Raw genomic sequence first — 16,167 nt, 5'->3', positions numbered from 1 at the left:
TGATAACCTGTAAAAGGGCCGCTTAAATGTCTGCTTGAGCGCTGCGTTTCCTCACTCACCTTCATGTGGCTTTGTTACAATAAAGAAGTCGTATTCGCAGATCGCGACGATGTTTACTCTGTGAGGTGCTGACGAGCAGAGATCTGTACCTGTCGAGGAGCGGCAAGCAAACACACCACTACCTGGAACTCGAAGCTTGTTTGAAACACATTTTGATGGTTTGTTCATTATTTCCAATTGATAAGTGTGGTCCTCCCCGGTTTGATACCAGACCGCTTCCCGATTACTGTTAAAGGACCGGTTACACTGAAGCGGAACCCCGTCTTCACTCTCCACAACGTGCAAGGCGCCTGTTGAAAAACAAAGAGATGGAATAGTATGAATATAAGGCAGTATACTATATGCATGTTGATAACAATGTACACATTGCAACAATTACATCTGAATCTTAATCATGACCCCTGATAGCCAGTGTGATTCTTTTTTCTACCATTCAGTCTTAATCAAGTGTCCTTTTCTGTGGTTGTACTGGGAGTAACCATGGCATAGCCCTGGCAAGCTTTTGCAAGGAATTTATTTTATTTTTATTTCAATAATATGTACAAAGAGTATATAAAAAGGAAGAAAAGAAGGAACAAAGCTGTACTTTGCTGGTCTTAGCATCTGTTATGTATGTACGACAGACAATCAGTCATCTGATGTCTGAATCAGGAGTAACTAACTTCAATTCTCTAACCTACTAGTTGTATCTCCTGATGATCCGCTTTCTGCTACGTTAATCCATTCTGTGGGCAATTAACTCTTAACTCATCGTGTCTCTCTTCCATCTGGTAGTTTTCCTCCTGTGTTTATTTCAGCGACTGTACTGAAAATAAACTTCACTGGATCCATCACGCCCCTCTAACTACCGACATACTTCCCTGATACCCTGCTTATGCAAGATTCTGAGATGCATGGTCCATTCTCAGTTATGACATTTTCTCTCTGTACACAATTTACATCTTCTAGCATGGTTTAAGTCTGGTCTTGCGCAAAGTATCTAATTTCATCCAATATTCTTGTCATCAGAGACTATCTTCTTTACTGGTACTTTTGGATCTTTCTGCTGCTTGTTACAGTGGGTCGTCCTCTTATATCCGCATTTGAATGTCCCAGTATCTTGGTTCTATATTTTCTTGGGTTTTTTCTTATCTTTCGGGGTCATAGTTTTATGGTTCTGGAAAGATTCTTTGGGCCTTATTTAGGAAGCCCTTACGCCATTGTTGTGTCACTTTTTTTGATGCTGCAGTGGCATAGAAAATGCGCCACATTGCGCCATATTTACAAAGTTACACTACTAGGCATATGCGTCACTTGGTAATCCCCTGCGCTAGATCATACCTGCGACAAGTATAACGTATGCTGGGTGGCAGTTCAAGATGCAGAAAAGCTTTGTAGAACTGGGGGAGAGAATGTGGCCTAACAGCTTGGACGGTCGACCTCAGAGCAAGGGAACTGGTTCGAGTCTCGGCATGGACACTTGACATCCTGTGGTTCTGGGCAAATCATGTAATCTCCCCAGATTTCACTGTGTCACTTCTACGGTCTCACTGCATCAAATCCTTACGCCTGCTTGAAGCAGGCGTACGGGGACGGAGGGCTTTCCACATTGCAGGAGTTGCATCTATTTCCAGACACGCTCCATTTTTGCGCTGGCAGATGTGCCAAGATTCCCAACGTATCTGTAAATCCTTGCAACATGGAGCACCATATAGTAAATCGGGTGCATCCATGGTGTAGCAAGGAGGGCGCACTGGAAAGTGCTGCATCACTGTTTTACCCTGTTTTACCGCAGTGATGCAACACTTTTTATAAATGAGGCTTTTTGTCCCCAATTGTTTCTTTAAAATATGTAGGTCCTTAGAACTGAATGCTGGACTTTTTGCTCTTTTATATTTATTTATTTTGAGTTTTATATAGCACAAACTAGACCCAAGGGCATCAGAGCGCTTTACAAGAATTACATATATATCGATTACAGGAGCTATGACCGTAGAATGAGGCTTTCCAAAAGCTACATGTGCATCGTTTATATCATTTACAGGAAGCATAGCAGAAGTGGAAGGGAAAAGACATACAATACAAGACAGGCAGCAGATAAACAGGACACATTTACAGGAGATAGGTACAAGTGGGGAGCATATATTAATACAGTATATGGCGGGGTAGGGTATCAAGAGGGTGTAGGGATTGAGGTCAGAGTGAACAGTGATTTTATTAGATATGGTATTTGGTAGGTCAAGCACAGTAATTTAGTGCATGAAGCATCAGTTTCAAGTTTTACCTGAAGTGAATGTAGGATTGGCTGTCAAGCAGTTCCTTAGGAACGGCATCCCAAATTCTTGGGGTGTTTCCCGAGAAGGATCAAGTGAGGAATTTGCTTGTTTTGAATTCGGGAGGGATGAGGAGAAGGGTGTTGAAGCTTTGTAATATCTGTTTTGGGCCACTTTTGTGAGTTCATTTACGAGAAAGGTAGGATTTCCAGAATAGAGAGCTTTCAGGCACATGCATCAATGTAGGCTTTTGCGATTCCTTAATTGCGATTATTAAGGAATCGCAATTAAGGAATTGAAAAAGCCTATGCATGTAGAAATCGCTATAAAATTAGCGTTTCCCAAACATTCCCTAATTGCGACTCGCAAATTGTGAGTCGCAATTAAGGAATCCCATTCCAATTAATTCCTATGGGCCTACAGGCCCAAAGGAATGAATGGGAGATTGCATGCGCAATTTGCAAGTACCAATAGGTATTCGCAAATTGCACATGCAATTTCAAGGGTGTCAAAAGGACACCCTGTTGCACCTCTGAAATTGATCTGTGCACGCATGTTGCGCACACACATTCCCTAAGGGCATGTGTCTGTGTAACCTACAACTTTAAAAAATGCACTTTAGTGCATTTTTCAAAGTTTTTTCAAATTACCATAAAGTACAAATTGATGGTAATTTGCGCCCCCTATTAGCAAAATAGCAATTTGCGATTCCATCATGCATTGCATTTAAGGAATCACAATTTGCAATTCCTTAAATGCAATCACAATTTAAGAAATCTTAATATTTGGCGATTTCTTAAATTGCAAGAGGCTGACAGATTGATGCATCACAGAAGCACTTTTTGCGGGTGAAAACGGCTGATTTTTGCGAATCGCACCGTTTGCGTTCGCAAAAATGGTTGATGCATGTACCTGTTTGTGTGTTATGCAAGCAGTTCTGAATATATTCCTCACTTCAGTTGGTAAGCATTTGACTTTCTTGAGAGTTGGAGTGATGAAATCAAATCGTCTCTCTCTAGAGATCAGTCTAGTTGCTGCATTGAATGTGGACTTCATTGGCATCAGGTGTATTTTAAGGGTGCCAGTAATAGATGGATTGCCATTTTTTAATGTCTTTTAAAGTGTATAAGTCACTTTTGCAGAGGTGTTGCTGTGTTCAAGGAACGACTGGACAACAACGCCCACAACAGCAAGGAACTCTTCAACATCGTCAAACAGCTCTCCAACCCCAGCGCCGGAAACGACATCACCCCATCGCAAGACCTCTGCAACTCACTCGCCTCGTACTTCCACAACAAGATTGCAGACATACACAACAGCTTCATCACAAAGCAGACGCACCCTACGACCGCACCAGCACCCCCCACCACCACCCTCCGCGCCTAGACCCTGATCAACACCGAAGAGACCATACGCACGATGAACTCCATCCACTCCGGATCTCCAACCGACCCCTGCCTCATCACGTCTTCAACAAGGCCGACTCCGTCATCGCACCCCATCTCCGGGACATCATCAACGCCTCCTTCGACACCGCAACCTTCCCGGAGAGCTGGAAGCATGCCGAACTCAGCGCCCTCCTAAAGAAACCATCAGCCGACCCCACCGACCTCAAGAACTACCGCCCCATCTCGCTCCTCCCGTTTCCTGCCAAAGTCATCGAGAAGACCGTCAACAGACAGCTGGCCGCCTTCCTCGAGACGAATGGATCCCTCGACCCCTCGCAGTCCGGCTTCCGGGCGAACCACAATACCGAGACCGCCCTCATCGCAGCCACTGACGACATCCGAGCCCTGCTCGACCACGGCGAAACAGCGGCCCTCATCCTCCTGGACCTCTCCGCGGCGTTCGACACTGTCTGCCACCGCACCCTAGTGCAACGCCTCAGCAACGTCGGAATCCAAGAGAAGGCACTGGAATGGATCGTCTCCTTCCTCGCCGGAAGGACACAGAGAGTCCGACTCCCCCGTTCAGATCAGAAGCCACCGAAGTCATCTGCGGCGTACCACAAGGATCTTCATTCAGCCCTACGCTGTTCAACATCTACATGAGCCCCCTAGCGGCCATCGCACGCCAACACAACCTCAACATCATCTCCTACTCCGACGACACCCAGTTGATCCTCTCCCTCACCAACGACCCGCCACCGCCAGAACCAACCTACACGAAGGGATGAAAGACGTAGCCGAGTGGATGAGGAACAGCCACCTGAAACTGAATTCGGATAAGACGGAAGTCCTCATCCTGGGATCGTCGCCATTCTCCTGGGACGACTCCTGGTGGCCCCCTGCCCTGAGCAGCGCACCCAAACCAACGGACCATGCACGCAACCTGGGCTTCATCCTGGACTCCTCCCTCTCCATGACCAGACAAGTCAACACCGTCTCCTCGTCATGCTTCAACATCCTATACATGCTATGGAAGATCTTCCGGTGGATCCCCACCGAAACCAGAAAGACGGTCACCCAGGCCCTCGTCACCAGCCGACTGGACTACGGCAACACCCTCTACGCCGGAACCACTGCCAAACTCCAGAAAAGACTTCAGCGGATTCAGAACGCCTCAGCACGACTCATCCTGGACATCCCCCGACACAGCCACATCTCCGCACACCTAAGAAACCTGCACTGGCTCCCCGTCAACAAAAGAATCACGTTCCGACTCCTCACCCACGCACACAAAACTCTCCACAACCAAGGACCAAGATACCTCAACGACCGCCTCAACTTCTACACTCCCACCCGCCAGCTTCGATCGACCAGACACGCCTTCGCCGCCATCCCCCATATCCGAAGAGCCACAAAGGGAGGAAGATCCTTCTCCTACCTGGCCGCCAAGACGTGGAACTCCCTCCCCACCCACATCGGCCTGACCCAAGACCACCTCGCCTTCAGGAAGCAACTCAAGACCTGGCTGTTCGAGCAGTAGCAGGCCCCCCCTCCACAAGCGCCTTGAGACCCTCCGGGTGAGTAGCTCGCTATACAAATGCTTTGATTAATTGATTGATTCTTTCAGGATTTTGTCGAGATTATTCCAAAGACATTTGACATAGTTAGATGTAGATAGTTTACAGTTTAGTGCAGTTAGACTGTCAATCAAGTGGTGGATGGGGTAGAGATTGTTTTTAGGCTGAATGAGGAGGAGGAGTTCTTTTTATTGGGGTTTAATTTAAGGTGGATGTTGTAGTTCCAGGTGTGTATCAGGAAGTGAGGTTGAGGTGTTGGATGTCGTTGAGTGAAGTGATTTTGATATAGATTTGAGTGTCTTTTGCATAGAGATGGAAGGCAATTCTGGCTTGTTCCAGGATCAGTGCAAGAGGCTCCATGTAAAGGTTGAAGAGAGTAGGGGATAGAAATGATCCTTGGGGCCTCCTTGGTTGACTGAAGTTACTTTGGATGTGGACTTGTTTAGTTTGATTAGGTTAGATCTTTTGTTCAGGTATGATGAGAACCAGGCTGATGCCTGCCCATTTTGACAGAGTATTGAGAAGGGTCTTGTGGTTAACAATATCAAAGGCGGCTGAGTAGCCCTAGAGGGTAAGTAGACAGGCATCCCCCTTGTTGAGGGATCTGTGTAGGTCATCAGTGATCAGGATTGCGGTCTCTGTACTGCAGCCTTCCCAAAATCCAGATTGGAATGTGTCATGTATGTTGTATTCCTCAATGTGATTGTTTAATTGGGAGAGCACACATTTTTGAGATAGATTTAGCAAGTAGTGAGAGGTTGGTAATAGGTCTGTAAGTATTGAGGTCATTAGGGTTGGCATCAGGCTTCTTGATGGCGGGGGTTATTTGGCCACATTTAAGGGAGGCCATCATGGAGCTGCTGGATAGGGAGGAGTTGATGATATTCGCCCAGGTTGGAGCGATGATGTGTCTAAGTCTTTTTACGAGGGAGGAGGGGGGAGGGTCAGAGAGGTCGGCTTTATAAATGATAGTATTCCCCTGATTTCCTTTTCAGATATACCTGAAAATTTAAACCAGGTTACGTTATTTTTTGGATGGAGGTGGTTAACGCTGTAGTTCTGGTGTTGTAAGGTGGTGGTATTGTACGGATCAACATCAGTTGGTGAGGGGCCTGTGGGGGACCATTGTTGGTGGTGGGGTCTTTGGTGGTAGGGGAAGGGAAGAGGAGGTCTACAAGAATTCAATGTTTGCTGTCTTGTCTGCGAAGAATTTAACGAACTCTTCACATCGTTTAGTGGAGACATCTGTATGATGTTGAGGAAGGAAGAAGGTTTGGGTTTTTATGATCTTGAAGAAGTCTTTGGAACAGTTTCTCAAATTATCTAGTTGGGTTCTGAAGAACGCGGATTTATATCTGTAGATGTGCTTTTTATATTTTAGGCGTTCTGTTCAGGGAAGTGAGAGATGAGCTAGAGAGAGTTGATTTCTCAATTTTCTTTCCATCATTCTGAGTTGTCATTTCTCATTGTTAAGGTCTGTGTTAGATCATGTGCTGGAAGGGGCACTTCTTGATTTTTTTAGTTTTAGGGGGGTGATGGCATCAAGATGTTCAGTCATTTTAGTGTTGTAGTGAGAGGTGAGTTCGTCGTTGGTGGTCAGTTCAGGTGGGGGAATGATTTAGAAGCTTATTAGGGATTCTAGCTCTGATTGTAGGATTTGGTGCCTGTTTCTTGTACAGTGCTTCAGCAAGTGGATTTGAATAGGGAGCTTTGGTGGTTTGATGTTAAGGTCAAAAAGAATTAGGTGATCGTCGGCCAGTCCATGGGAAGGTTGGAGTGGAGGTATATGGTATCGTGGATAATTATGATAGTGTCAAGGGTCACACTTTTATTGTGGGTTTGCTTTTTACAGTGTCGGTGAGACCTTTCGCTGTTAGGAGTAAGCCTAGTGTTTGTACAGAAGTGTCATTTGCATTAATCAGGCGTAAGTTTAGGCCTCCTACAATAATATCCATGAAATCTTTCAAGGAGTTTAGTGTTATAAGGTCCATTATTTCTTCTAAAAATTGACATTTATCATCTGGCGGGTGATAACTGGTGTGGAGTTTAAAGGGGTTTGGCCCTTTAAAGGGAAGGGTAGCTCCTAAGTATTCAAAGGTTGAGAATGCAGTTGTGTGGAAGGGTGTTGGAGGCAGGTTGTTGTTGTGTATGATTGCTAGACCACCACTGGCGCGTGTTTGCGGTTGTGACGGATAATCATCTCAAACGAGAAACCTGGTGGGGTGAGGAGATCCAAGATGATGGTGAGTGGTCAATTAGCCAAGGGTCCGTCAGAAAGCATAGGTCAATTTTGTGAAGTCGGATGGTTTCTGTTAATTCAGCGACATGCTTTGATGCTGACTGACAGTTTAGGCGCATGACATTTAATATGGTTGCTGCTTTCCATTCAGATTGAGTTTGTAGAATGGGGGTGAGTTGGGCTGGTGACCTAGGAAGGTGGGTGATGATAGGGATCCTGCTCGTACCGAGGACGACTGGGATTTTGGAGTAGGCGGATTGTCTGGTGGCCGTGGCATAGGAGTTGATCAGGGCTTCCATTAAATTATGAAACATTTCAGGTGTAGGACATCTCGGTTTGAGATGGTATTGTTCGAGAGGTATAGTCAGCCAGGAATGAGAGTGAGGGGTGACCAAGGGAGGGTTTGTGGTTAACAAATTAGGAGGTGAGCTGGGGTTGGACTTGAGGTCCTTGCGTAAAGCAGTACTATCACTTAGTATGGCGATCATTTTAAGTTCCAGGCGTGTGATTGAGGTGATCATTTGGGCTATGGTTGGGTCAGGGTGGGATGCTGGAGTGGATTGGTGGTCGTCGTAGACTATGGTGAGGGTTGGGGCCAGTGTGATGTTGTGGGATGAAGGAACCTGTGTGGTTGGTGATGGGGTTATTAGTGTAGGGTTGTGTGGCTTTAAAGGGAGAACATGGATCATGACTGGAGATGCTGTGTTTAGTGGGATTGGTGTGAGGTGGATGGGTGTAGGGAAAGGTAGGGATTGGTGTGTGGGATGGCAGGTTTGACTGCATAGGGAGAAGGGAGGAGGGAGAGTTCAGCGCTGGAGAGAGGGACGGTGATTTGGGGTTAGGAGATAAGGTTTGAAGAGGTTATGTTTTGTGGCTTATGTGAGGAGATTTCCATTTTTGTAGATGGTTATGAACAGTTCACCAGTGAACTTTTGTGAGGGAGATATGGTGAGTTTGGATCCATATGGGATGCTGGTGGTATTGGTTACGTACAGGTTCTGTAGGCATTTGGTTTTCCATTTGGTAGGTATTTTGGAGTAGAAAATTAGGTCTTTTGTTAAGTCTCCATGGGTTGCGCCGTGATGGATGTCTGTTATAAGGGTTTCTGGGTGTTCTTTGAGGATCTTGTATTTGTAGTTTTTCACAGCATGTCTGGAGAGATTTGATGGGGATTTAATAAAGGAGTTAGGACCATCACTTTCCAAGGGATAGGTAAGTGACACCTTGGTAGGGTATAATGAGAGTGATGGGTCTCTGAGAAATGTTGGAATGGGGGGATCTTCTGAAGGAGATTAGGATGAAGAGTCCTTGTGCTTGCCTAATACCTGAAGATAGTGTTTGTGTTGACTTGTCATTGTAGTCTGGGTTTAGGGATAATCCAATTCAAAATATGTTATTGAAATTTGTTTGTAGACAATTAACAAAGACAATACATAAAATATTATTATTTAGTGAAAATACCTAATCAACAAATTACCCAAAGTCATTAAAAAATTACAATAGGTATTGAAATATGACATATTCAAAAGGAACATAAAAAGGGAGGGAAGGAGGGGACAGGTATAACAAATAATGCAAAAGATGTACATAGAGCTACGATATCTTATAACAACAATAGATTAATTGCGATAAAATAAAAAATTACGTTATAAATACAACATTTAAATGATAAATATACATTAACAGGTTACAAAAAGATTGATAAGAGATAGAATTATGAATAATCCCATTAATGGATAATTGAGCACCTCTTCTAGTAAAGATAACCCAAGACCACCAAGCATTAACAGATAATATAGAAACATCTTTCCAACAAAAAGTGATGGATTTTAATGCTGCAGAGATTAGGAAATTAAAGAGTTTACCTTCTAAATCATGTAAATTTTGTGATAAAATAGCAGATTTACATATTATTATTTGATAGGAAACATCTATATGAATTTTTTTAATCTTTTTTATGATATCCCAAACTTCAGACCAAAATTTAAAAACTAAAGGACATTCAAAAAGCATATGTTGTAATGTACTTGGACGCAATTTACAATGGCAAAAATCTGCAGAGGTAAGAAGTTTAGCTTGGAATAAACGTAATGGAGTACATAAACGATCGAATAGAATATAAGAATTGGTTTGGTAGAGTGAAACAGGTAGCCACCCAGATGTACTACTAAGCCAAATATCTTTCCACGTGTCAGCAGATAAAGAAAGTGAAAGCTCATCATTCCAAAAAGTTAACATCATATCTATATTGCTACCTAAAGTATCTGATCATTTTTTATATAAAATGGAAACACCATGAGATAATTTAGAAACCGTTCGAACATAAATAGATAAATCAGCTATAATACTAGAAGGAATAGCACTGGGGAAAGAATTTAAGATTGAATTGCACTAATATTGATATTTAATAAGGTCGGATTTAGTTAAACCAAATCTTCATTGTATTATTTAAAAAAAATAAAAGTATTATTGGAATAAACATCTTTGAGATAAAAAATACCAGCCTTAATCCATGAAAACCAGAAATAATATTTCTGTTCAATTTAATAACATTACTATACCGCAGTGATAACTCTTCAGTATTAATGGAAAAAAGAAAATTAAGTCAAGATCATTAAATAACATTTTGGCAGATTTAATAATAACGGATTTGTGAAAAAATGTAGCATTGTTAGACATGGACAACAAAGTAGGTAATGGAAATGGACTTACTATTGATTTCTCAATACTTAGCCACCCAGGGGGATTATTTAAAAAGGAGTGATACACCATAATGAACTTTGTTTTAAAATAAAGGCTTTATGATTAAGAAAAAAGTCTGGGATACTGAATCCAGCATTGCGTTTAGGCACTTTTCATTTTTTATAACTAATACGAGGAGATTTGTTGTTCTATACAAACTTTGACAGAAATTTATCAGCATCTTTATAAAACTTTAATGGAAATTGAGTAGGGATCCTTGCAAGGGTAGAAAAGATTTTGGGAGCTATAGTCATTTTGATAGAATCCCTTCTACCCCACCATGAAAGATGTAATGATGACCATTTAGACGTTTTGTTTTTAATATAATTTATGATGAAATCACAATTTAAATTATTGTCGATTTTATGGATGAAGAAAATAAAATACCAAGTTAGTTCTTTTGTTTTGCCAAATAATTTCATGCATGGGAAGCATATCAGGAGTGCAATAAACATTTAAGGGAAATAATTCAGTTTTGTTGGTATTTAAAGTGTATTCAGAAACTGTAGAGTATTTTGTTATAATATCCATTAGTGAGGGGAATGAAGATATAGGGTCACTAATAAATAAAAGCACATCATCCGCATAAGCAAGGGTTTTAAATTCATAACACCATTTTTGTAGTTTAAATTTATATTGAGGGTTGTTGGGTGTAATAAAAAGTTGTTCAAATTTTGCATTTTGTTTTTGTAGGTTTTTAGCATTTGCATGAAAGGTTTTATTTTCATGGGCCATAATAGATATTGTTACACCCCTAATATTAGCTTTAAAAGCATCCCTTCTATTAATCATAGAAGTAGAACCTTCAGGGTTGATTATAAAATATTCTCGAATGGCGGTTAAAAGTTTTGGCTTGTTATACTCATTTAAAATGATACCAGTGTTCATTCCCCATCTAGATTGTTTAATAAAAGTTGATTCTAAATTCAAAACAAAGAAATCATTGCATGATCTGAGATGTCAATGTACCAATATTAGGAGAAGTTATTGAATTAATTAGTTGCCTGGAAACCAATAAACAATTCTAGAATGGGAATTATGAGGATTTGAAAAGAATGTAAAACCTTTTTCTGTAGGAAAATGTAATCTCCATATATCAACTAGCTTAGTGGCTTTAATAAATGATTTGAAAGCAAAATAAACTTTAGAAGGGTGAAATTTAGTAAGAGATAATCTATCTAATAAAGGGTCAAAGATTACATTAAAATCACCTCCAACAATTAAAGGGACATTACCAACCTTTAGAACCTCTGTTGTAAGACTAGCCCAAAAAGCAGGGTCATCTGCTGTAGGACGATAAACATTTAATAAAAATAGAAATGAGTCATGAACTTTAATTTTAACGAGTATATATCTACCATCCTTATCAGAAGTTTTACTCAAAATTTGACAATGTCGTTTTTTTGGAAAAAAAATAGCTACACCATTTTTCTACCATTAGCAGGAGAAGAGACAATAGCATCTACCCATTTCTTCTTCATATAATCTAAAATGTTATCATCCATATGAGTCTCTAGTATAAAACAAACATCAGCTTTGCAACTATTTAGATCATCTAGAATTTTTGTACGTTAAACTGGATGGCGCAATCCTTTAACATTTAATGAAACTACTTTAATATTATGTGTGTTAGCCACAATAGAAGGAAGGAGAAAAGAGTTCAAGAAGAAGAAGATAAAAGAAGATCAACAGAATAAGAAAAAAGGTAGCTCCAGATAAAGAAGAAGGAAAGGAAAAATGAAAAAACAAGGAAAAAACGACAAACATACTACGTAAATGTGAAATGTGAAACGCACACCTGCTTCACAAGCATGACCGGAACCGCTGGAGCCCATTATGAAGAAATTTCAGTATTGTGTCAGAAAAGACATAACTGGCAGAAATCAATGTGCAGAGTCATTAGTATCCATTGAGTGTTGTGACTGATGATCTAAAAAATGTCTCATGTGGTTAGGGATTATGAGAGCATGGATATATCGGTTAGATTATGGCGATGTCAGTGGGGATGGGAGAGTGGAAAGGAGGGGTGGTGGCTCTTTCTTGAGAAGAGTAGAGTACCAGTGCCAGAGGTGTGAGGAGTGGAGTTCGACAAGATGATCTCCATACCTTTCAGGCACGCACCCCCTCAACTGCGGTGTCCCCTTGGGCTCCGCTCTCAGCCCTATGCTGTTTAACGTGTACATCCACCCCTTGCCCTCTTGGCCAAAGAACGGAAGATCAATATGATTTCTTACGCGGATGACACACAGCTGATTTTCACCTTCTCTAAGAACACAGTGCAAGACCAGCTAAAATTCCGTGAAGATATTCTGGCCATCTCGGAATGGATGGCTGCGAACTATCTTCAACTCAATTCCTCAAAGACGGAGGTGCTCCTGATTGGCCTTGACTCATGTAAATGGGACCATCAGTGGTGGCCCTCGACATTAGGTCCGCCCCCCAACATAAAGAGGCAGTTAAGAACCTGGGGGTCCTGATGGACAACTCCCTCTATTTCGAACTGCATGCAAAAAAAGTTGCAGGAATCTGCTTCAGCAGCCTTCGCGGAATCAAACCCATCCTGGGATTCTTTGAGGCCCCCACCCGTCAAGTTATAATTCAATCAATGCTTCTGTCACATCTTGACTATTGCAACGGGCTATTATTGGGCACCAATAAAACGGTCACAAAAAAACTTCAAAGGGCTCAAAATGCGGCCGTCCGTACTCTGTTTGCCCTACCCAAATTCTGTCCCACCTCCCACCTTCTGCATCGCCTGCATTGGCTGCCCATGAAACAGAGAATCCAATTTAAGACTCTCTGTTTGACTCATAAGATCCTACACAGCCAGTACCCCCAGTTGCTGCAGGGACTCTGTACTTTCTATGTTACCACACGAGCACTGCGCTCTGCAGACCTACATCAGGCCTGCACCCCCCGGGTGCGCAAGAGCAGAGCGGGAGGCCGCTCCTTCAGGTCTTTGGCCCCCGCCCTATGAATTCTATTCCACTTAAGGTGCGCAGCACAAAAGATCACTGGTCCTTTCGTAAGCAGATTAAAATCTGGCTGTTCGCCTCCACTTAGTGAGGCTGCTGCTAGCGCCTATTTCCGAAAGTGACTATACATCTTTGTCCTCTCTGCTGTGCCTTTCCCCCTGGTCCTGTATGCGAGCGCTGGAACGCCCTGTTGTTGGGGCAGCCATGCGCTATATAAGCTAGTTTAACATAACATAACATAACCTTGGACAAACTTTCCCTTCGTCTCTCCGCTGTATCTATACACTACCCCTTTAGCTCCTAAAAAGTTTTTTATGGTATCTTTTGTAACTATTTTCCCCTCGTCTCTACGTCCTGTCTTCCTTCTACCCTTTGACCTTCCTGCCCCATTCACCTTGTCCCCTATGTTCTTTAAACGCTTTTCTTGATCATTATGTAACTTTTAACTGATGTAATTTGCAACATTATTGTCCCTCATGTAAATCGCTCTGATTCCATCGGGTCTAGCCAGCACTTTATAATAACTCATTAATTAAATTTGTTCCCATTTAGTACTCTTTCTCCCTTTGTCTGCCTCCCTAGCTCCTATCCTCTCTCCCCGGAATCTCTCCCCTTGCTTGCTAGTCTGCCTAGCCCCCTGGCCCTTTGACTAAGCACTCCTTCTCCCCTTGTTGGGGAAAGAACCAATATTTATACTCTGGAGTTTCAGCCTACCCACTGAGAGAGTCCACTGCGCCTAGGGAGCCACTCACAGCTGAGGTATGGTTTGTCACCCTTTGCCAAAGCACTCCCTCTCCCCTTTTTGGGGAAGGATCCAGTATGTAGGCCTTGGAGTGTCAGAGACCCCTCTGAAAGAGTCCACTGCGTAAAGGGAGCCTCCCGCAACAGAGATAGGGAAGTGATACCACTTCCCCTGGGATTTAGCTTACTGGACTTTGGACGTTGCTTTGACTCGTCTACCGGTTTGTGTCCCCGTCGCCCTTCCCCTCCTCTTTCCATGCAATGTCCTTCACCCTCCCCTCCTCTTTCCCACCTTCATTACCTGTCTACTTCCCCAGCTCCTTCACCCTCCCCTGAATCTTTCCCCTTGCTTGCTTTTCCCCTTTCGTTTTTGTGCTTATTGTTTATCTTGACCTTACAAGTAACTATGTTGCCATGCTCTAATAACTGTGTAACGTTTGTAACGATGTAACCTGTAACTATGATCTGATGCTCATGTAAAGCGCTCTGATACCTCCGGGTCTAGCCAGCGCTATATAAAACATCTTAAATAAATAAAAATAAAATAAAATCTAGTAGGAACCAATCTTCCCTCTAATTTTTTTCCTGTGTGTGCGGCAGTGGAGGGTCTCTATGCGCTGCAACCATGGCTATGTGCACCAGGAACCAGACCACCCGCGTGTGCAGTGCCAAATGGCACTCCAAACGTTTACTTAAAAAGGTGAAAAGATGGTGCATTTTCACACATACAGAACCACGTTAAGGGTTTTAAGGTTTCTTTCTTTCTTTTTTGAAACCATGACTGGTTTTAAGGTTTATGTATGGTCATGTGCATTGTAATATTTTCTCATCAACTGTTTTTTGTCAATTGTGTTAATGTACATTCACTGTTTGAATTGTGATGTCTCCCCTTGTTCTGAACATATGTAAATAACTATGCTCAATAAAAAATAATGAATAATTGAGTAGATAAATACTCCAAACCATATGATTGTTTCTTGGTTTGCCATATCATAATTGCATAACATGAATGTGATGACTAGATCCTCTTTGTTTTTCTAATAGTAGGCCCTTTCTAGTTGTCGATAAGGGCCATACCCCCTTTGATATAAAAACTTTCTAAAACTGGCAATTTCAGAGTTGTGACGTAAAATATGAATTTACCATTGAAGAGTATTTCAAATTACAATTATGCAGACACCAAACAAGGCATTCCTACCTGCTCCAAAACAAAATAAATCATTTATTAAATATAATTAGGTAGTCCAATGTTATCCTCTGGGAGAGGTTGGCCTTCAAATAGTGAACATTGGATTTGGAATTTTTTCACTACCTGGGTATAAGCAGATTGTGAGGCCTAAGATTCTATTTCATTTCAGTTCAATAATCCGGTTACTTCCTTTGTACACTTGACTCGCCAAAGAGAGCAAAATCAAGCAGAGAAGGCTTACCTCAGGGTGCAGGAGAGGGATCACGATTCAGATAGAGCATAATACAGTACTATCAAATGTGTGACTCCTCTAGAAACTAGGAGCATGGTTTAGAGGGCAGTATAGATTGAAACTCTCAAAATAACTCCATACCTCACTGCCCATACCATGTACATGCCTCGTTTCCTGTATGCCCACCTTACACTCACCCCTCCTATCACCACCCTGCTGGCCTCAATGCTGCCCTCGGTCACACCAGACTATTCATTTTGGCCCCTAGTAAAACATTTGCGACTACACATAGTGTACACTAAATAAGCTCTTGTTGTACCATGGGTACGTTTACCCTATAAAAGTATAAAACATACATTGCACTGGGGCCTGACAGAGACTGAACTAATAGTATTTTCACTCATAAGGAGTGCAGCCACATTACCACTAGGGGATGTGAAATCAAGCCGAACATCTGGCAAAGTTGTGCATTGTATCCCTTGGGAAAGATGACGATGAAAGTCTAGCAATCATAAAATTTTGTCATTGACCAGAAAAAAGATGATTGTCTACATTATGGTGGTCTGCAGTGGTTGTAATTCAAATCCTTAGGAGAACAGAGACACAACACAATCCCAGGTAACATAAAAAGATCATAGCTATGTCTCCATTCATGCACAAGCATTATTAAAGCGGGAAGCACTATTGGGGTTGGGTCTCGATATTAGGCAAGAACAGCTGACTGTATGCACTTATGGTTATAATTTACACATAGTGTAGTGTTTGTGTGTGT

At 42.2% G+C, this 16,167-nt stretch overlaps 1 protein-coding gene across 4 annotated transcripts in view; it reads right to left on the bottom strand.

Annotated features, from left to right (window-relative positions):
• Positions 1-16,167, bottom strand: part of LOC147729103 (uncharacterized) — a 471,563-nt gene that overhangs the window by 344,190 nt on the left and 111,206 nt on the right. For all 4 annotated transcript variants that reach the window (XM_086959389.1, XM_086959390.1, XM_086959391.1 and 1 more), the window contains exon 2: positions 60-350. In XM_086959389.1, coding sequence (XP_086815515.1) covers positions 60-350 — 291 coding nt within the window. The remainder of the gene's footprint in view (positions 1-59; positions 351-16,167) is intronic.

This window comes from Lissotriton vulgaris, chromosome 2_2, assembly GCF_964263255.1.
Source record: "Lissotriton vulgaris chromosome 2_2, aLisVul1.2, whole genome shotgun sequence".
Taxonomy (NCBI): Eukaryota; Metazoa; Chordata; class Amphibia; order Caudata; family Salamandridae; genus Lissotriton; species Lissotriton vulgaris.
Note: the sequence above shows the minus strand (reverse complement) of the source record. Positions and strands in the feature narration are given on the sequence as shown.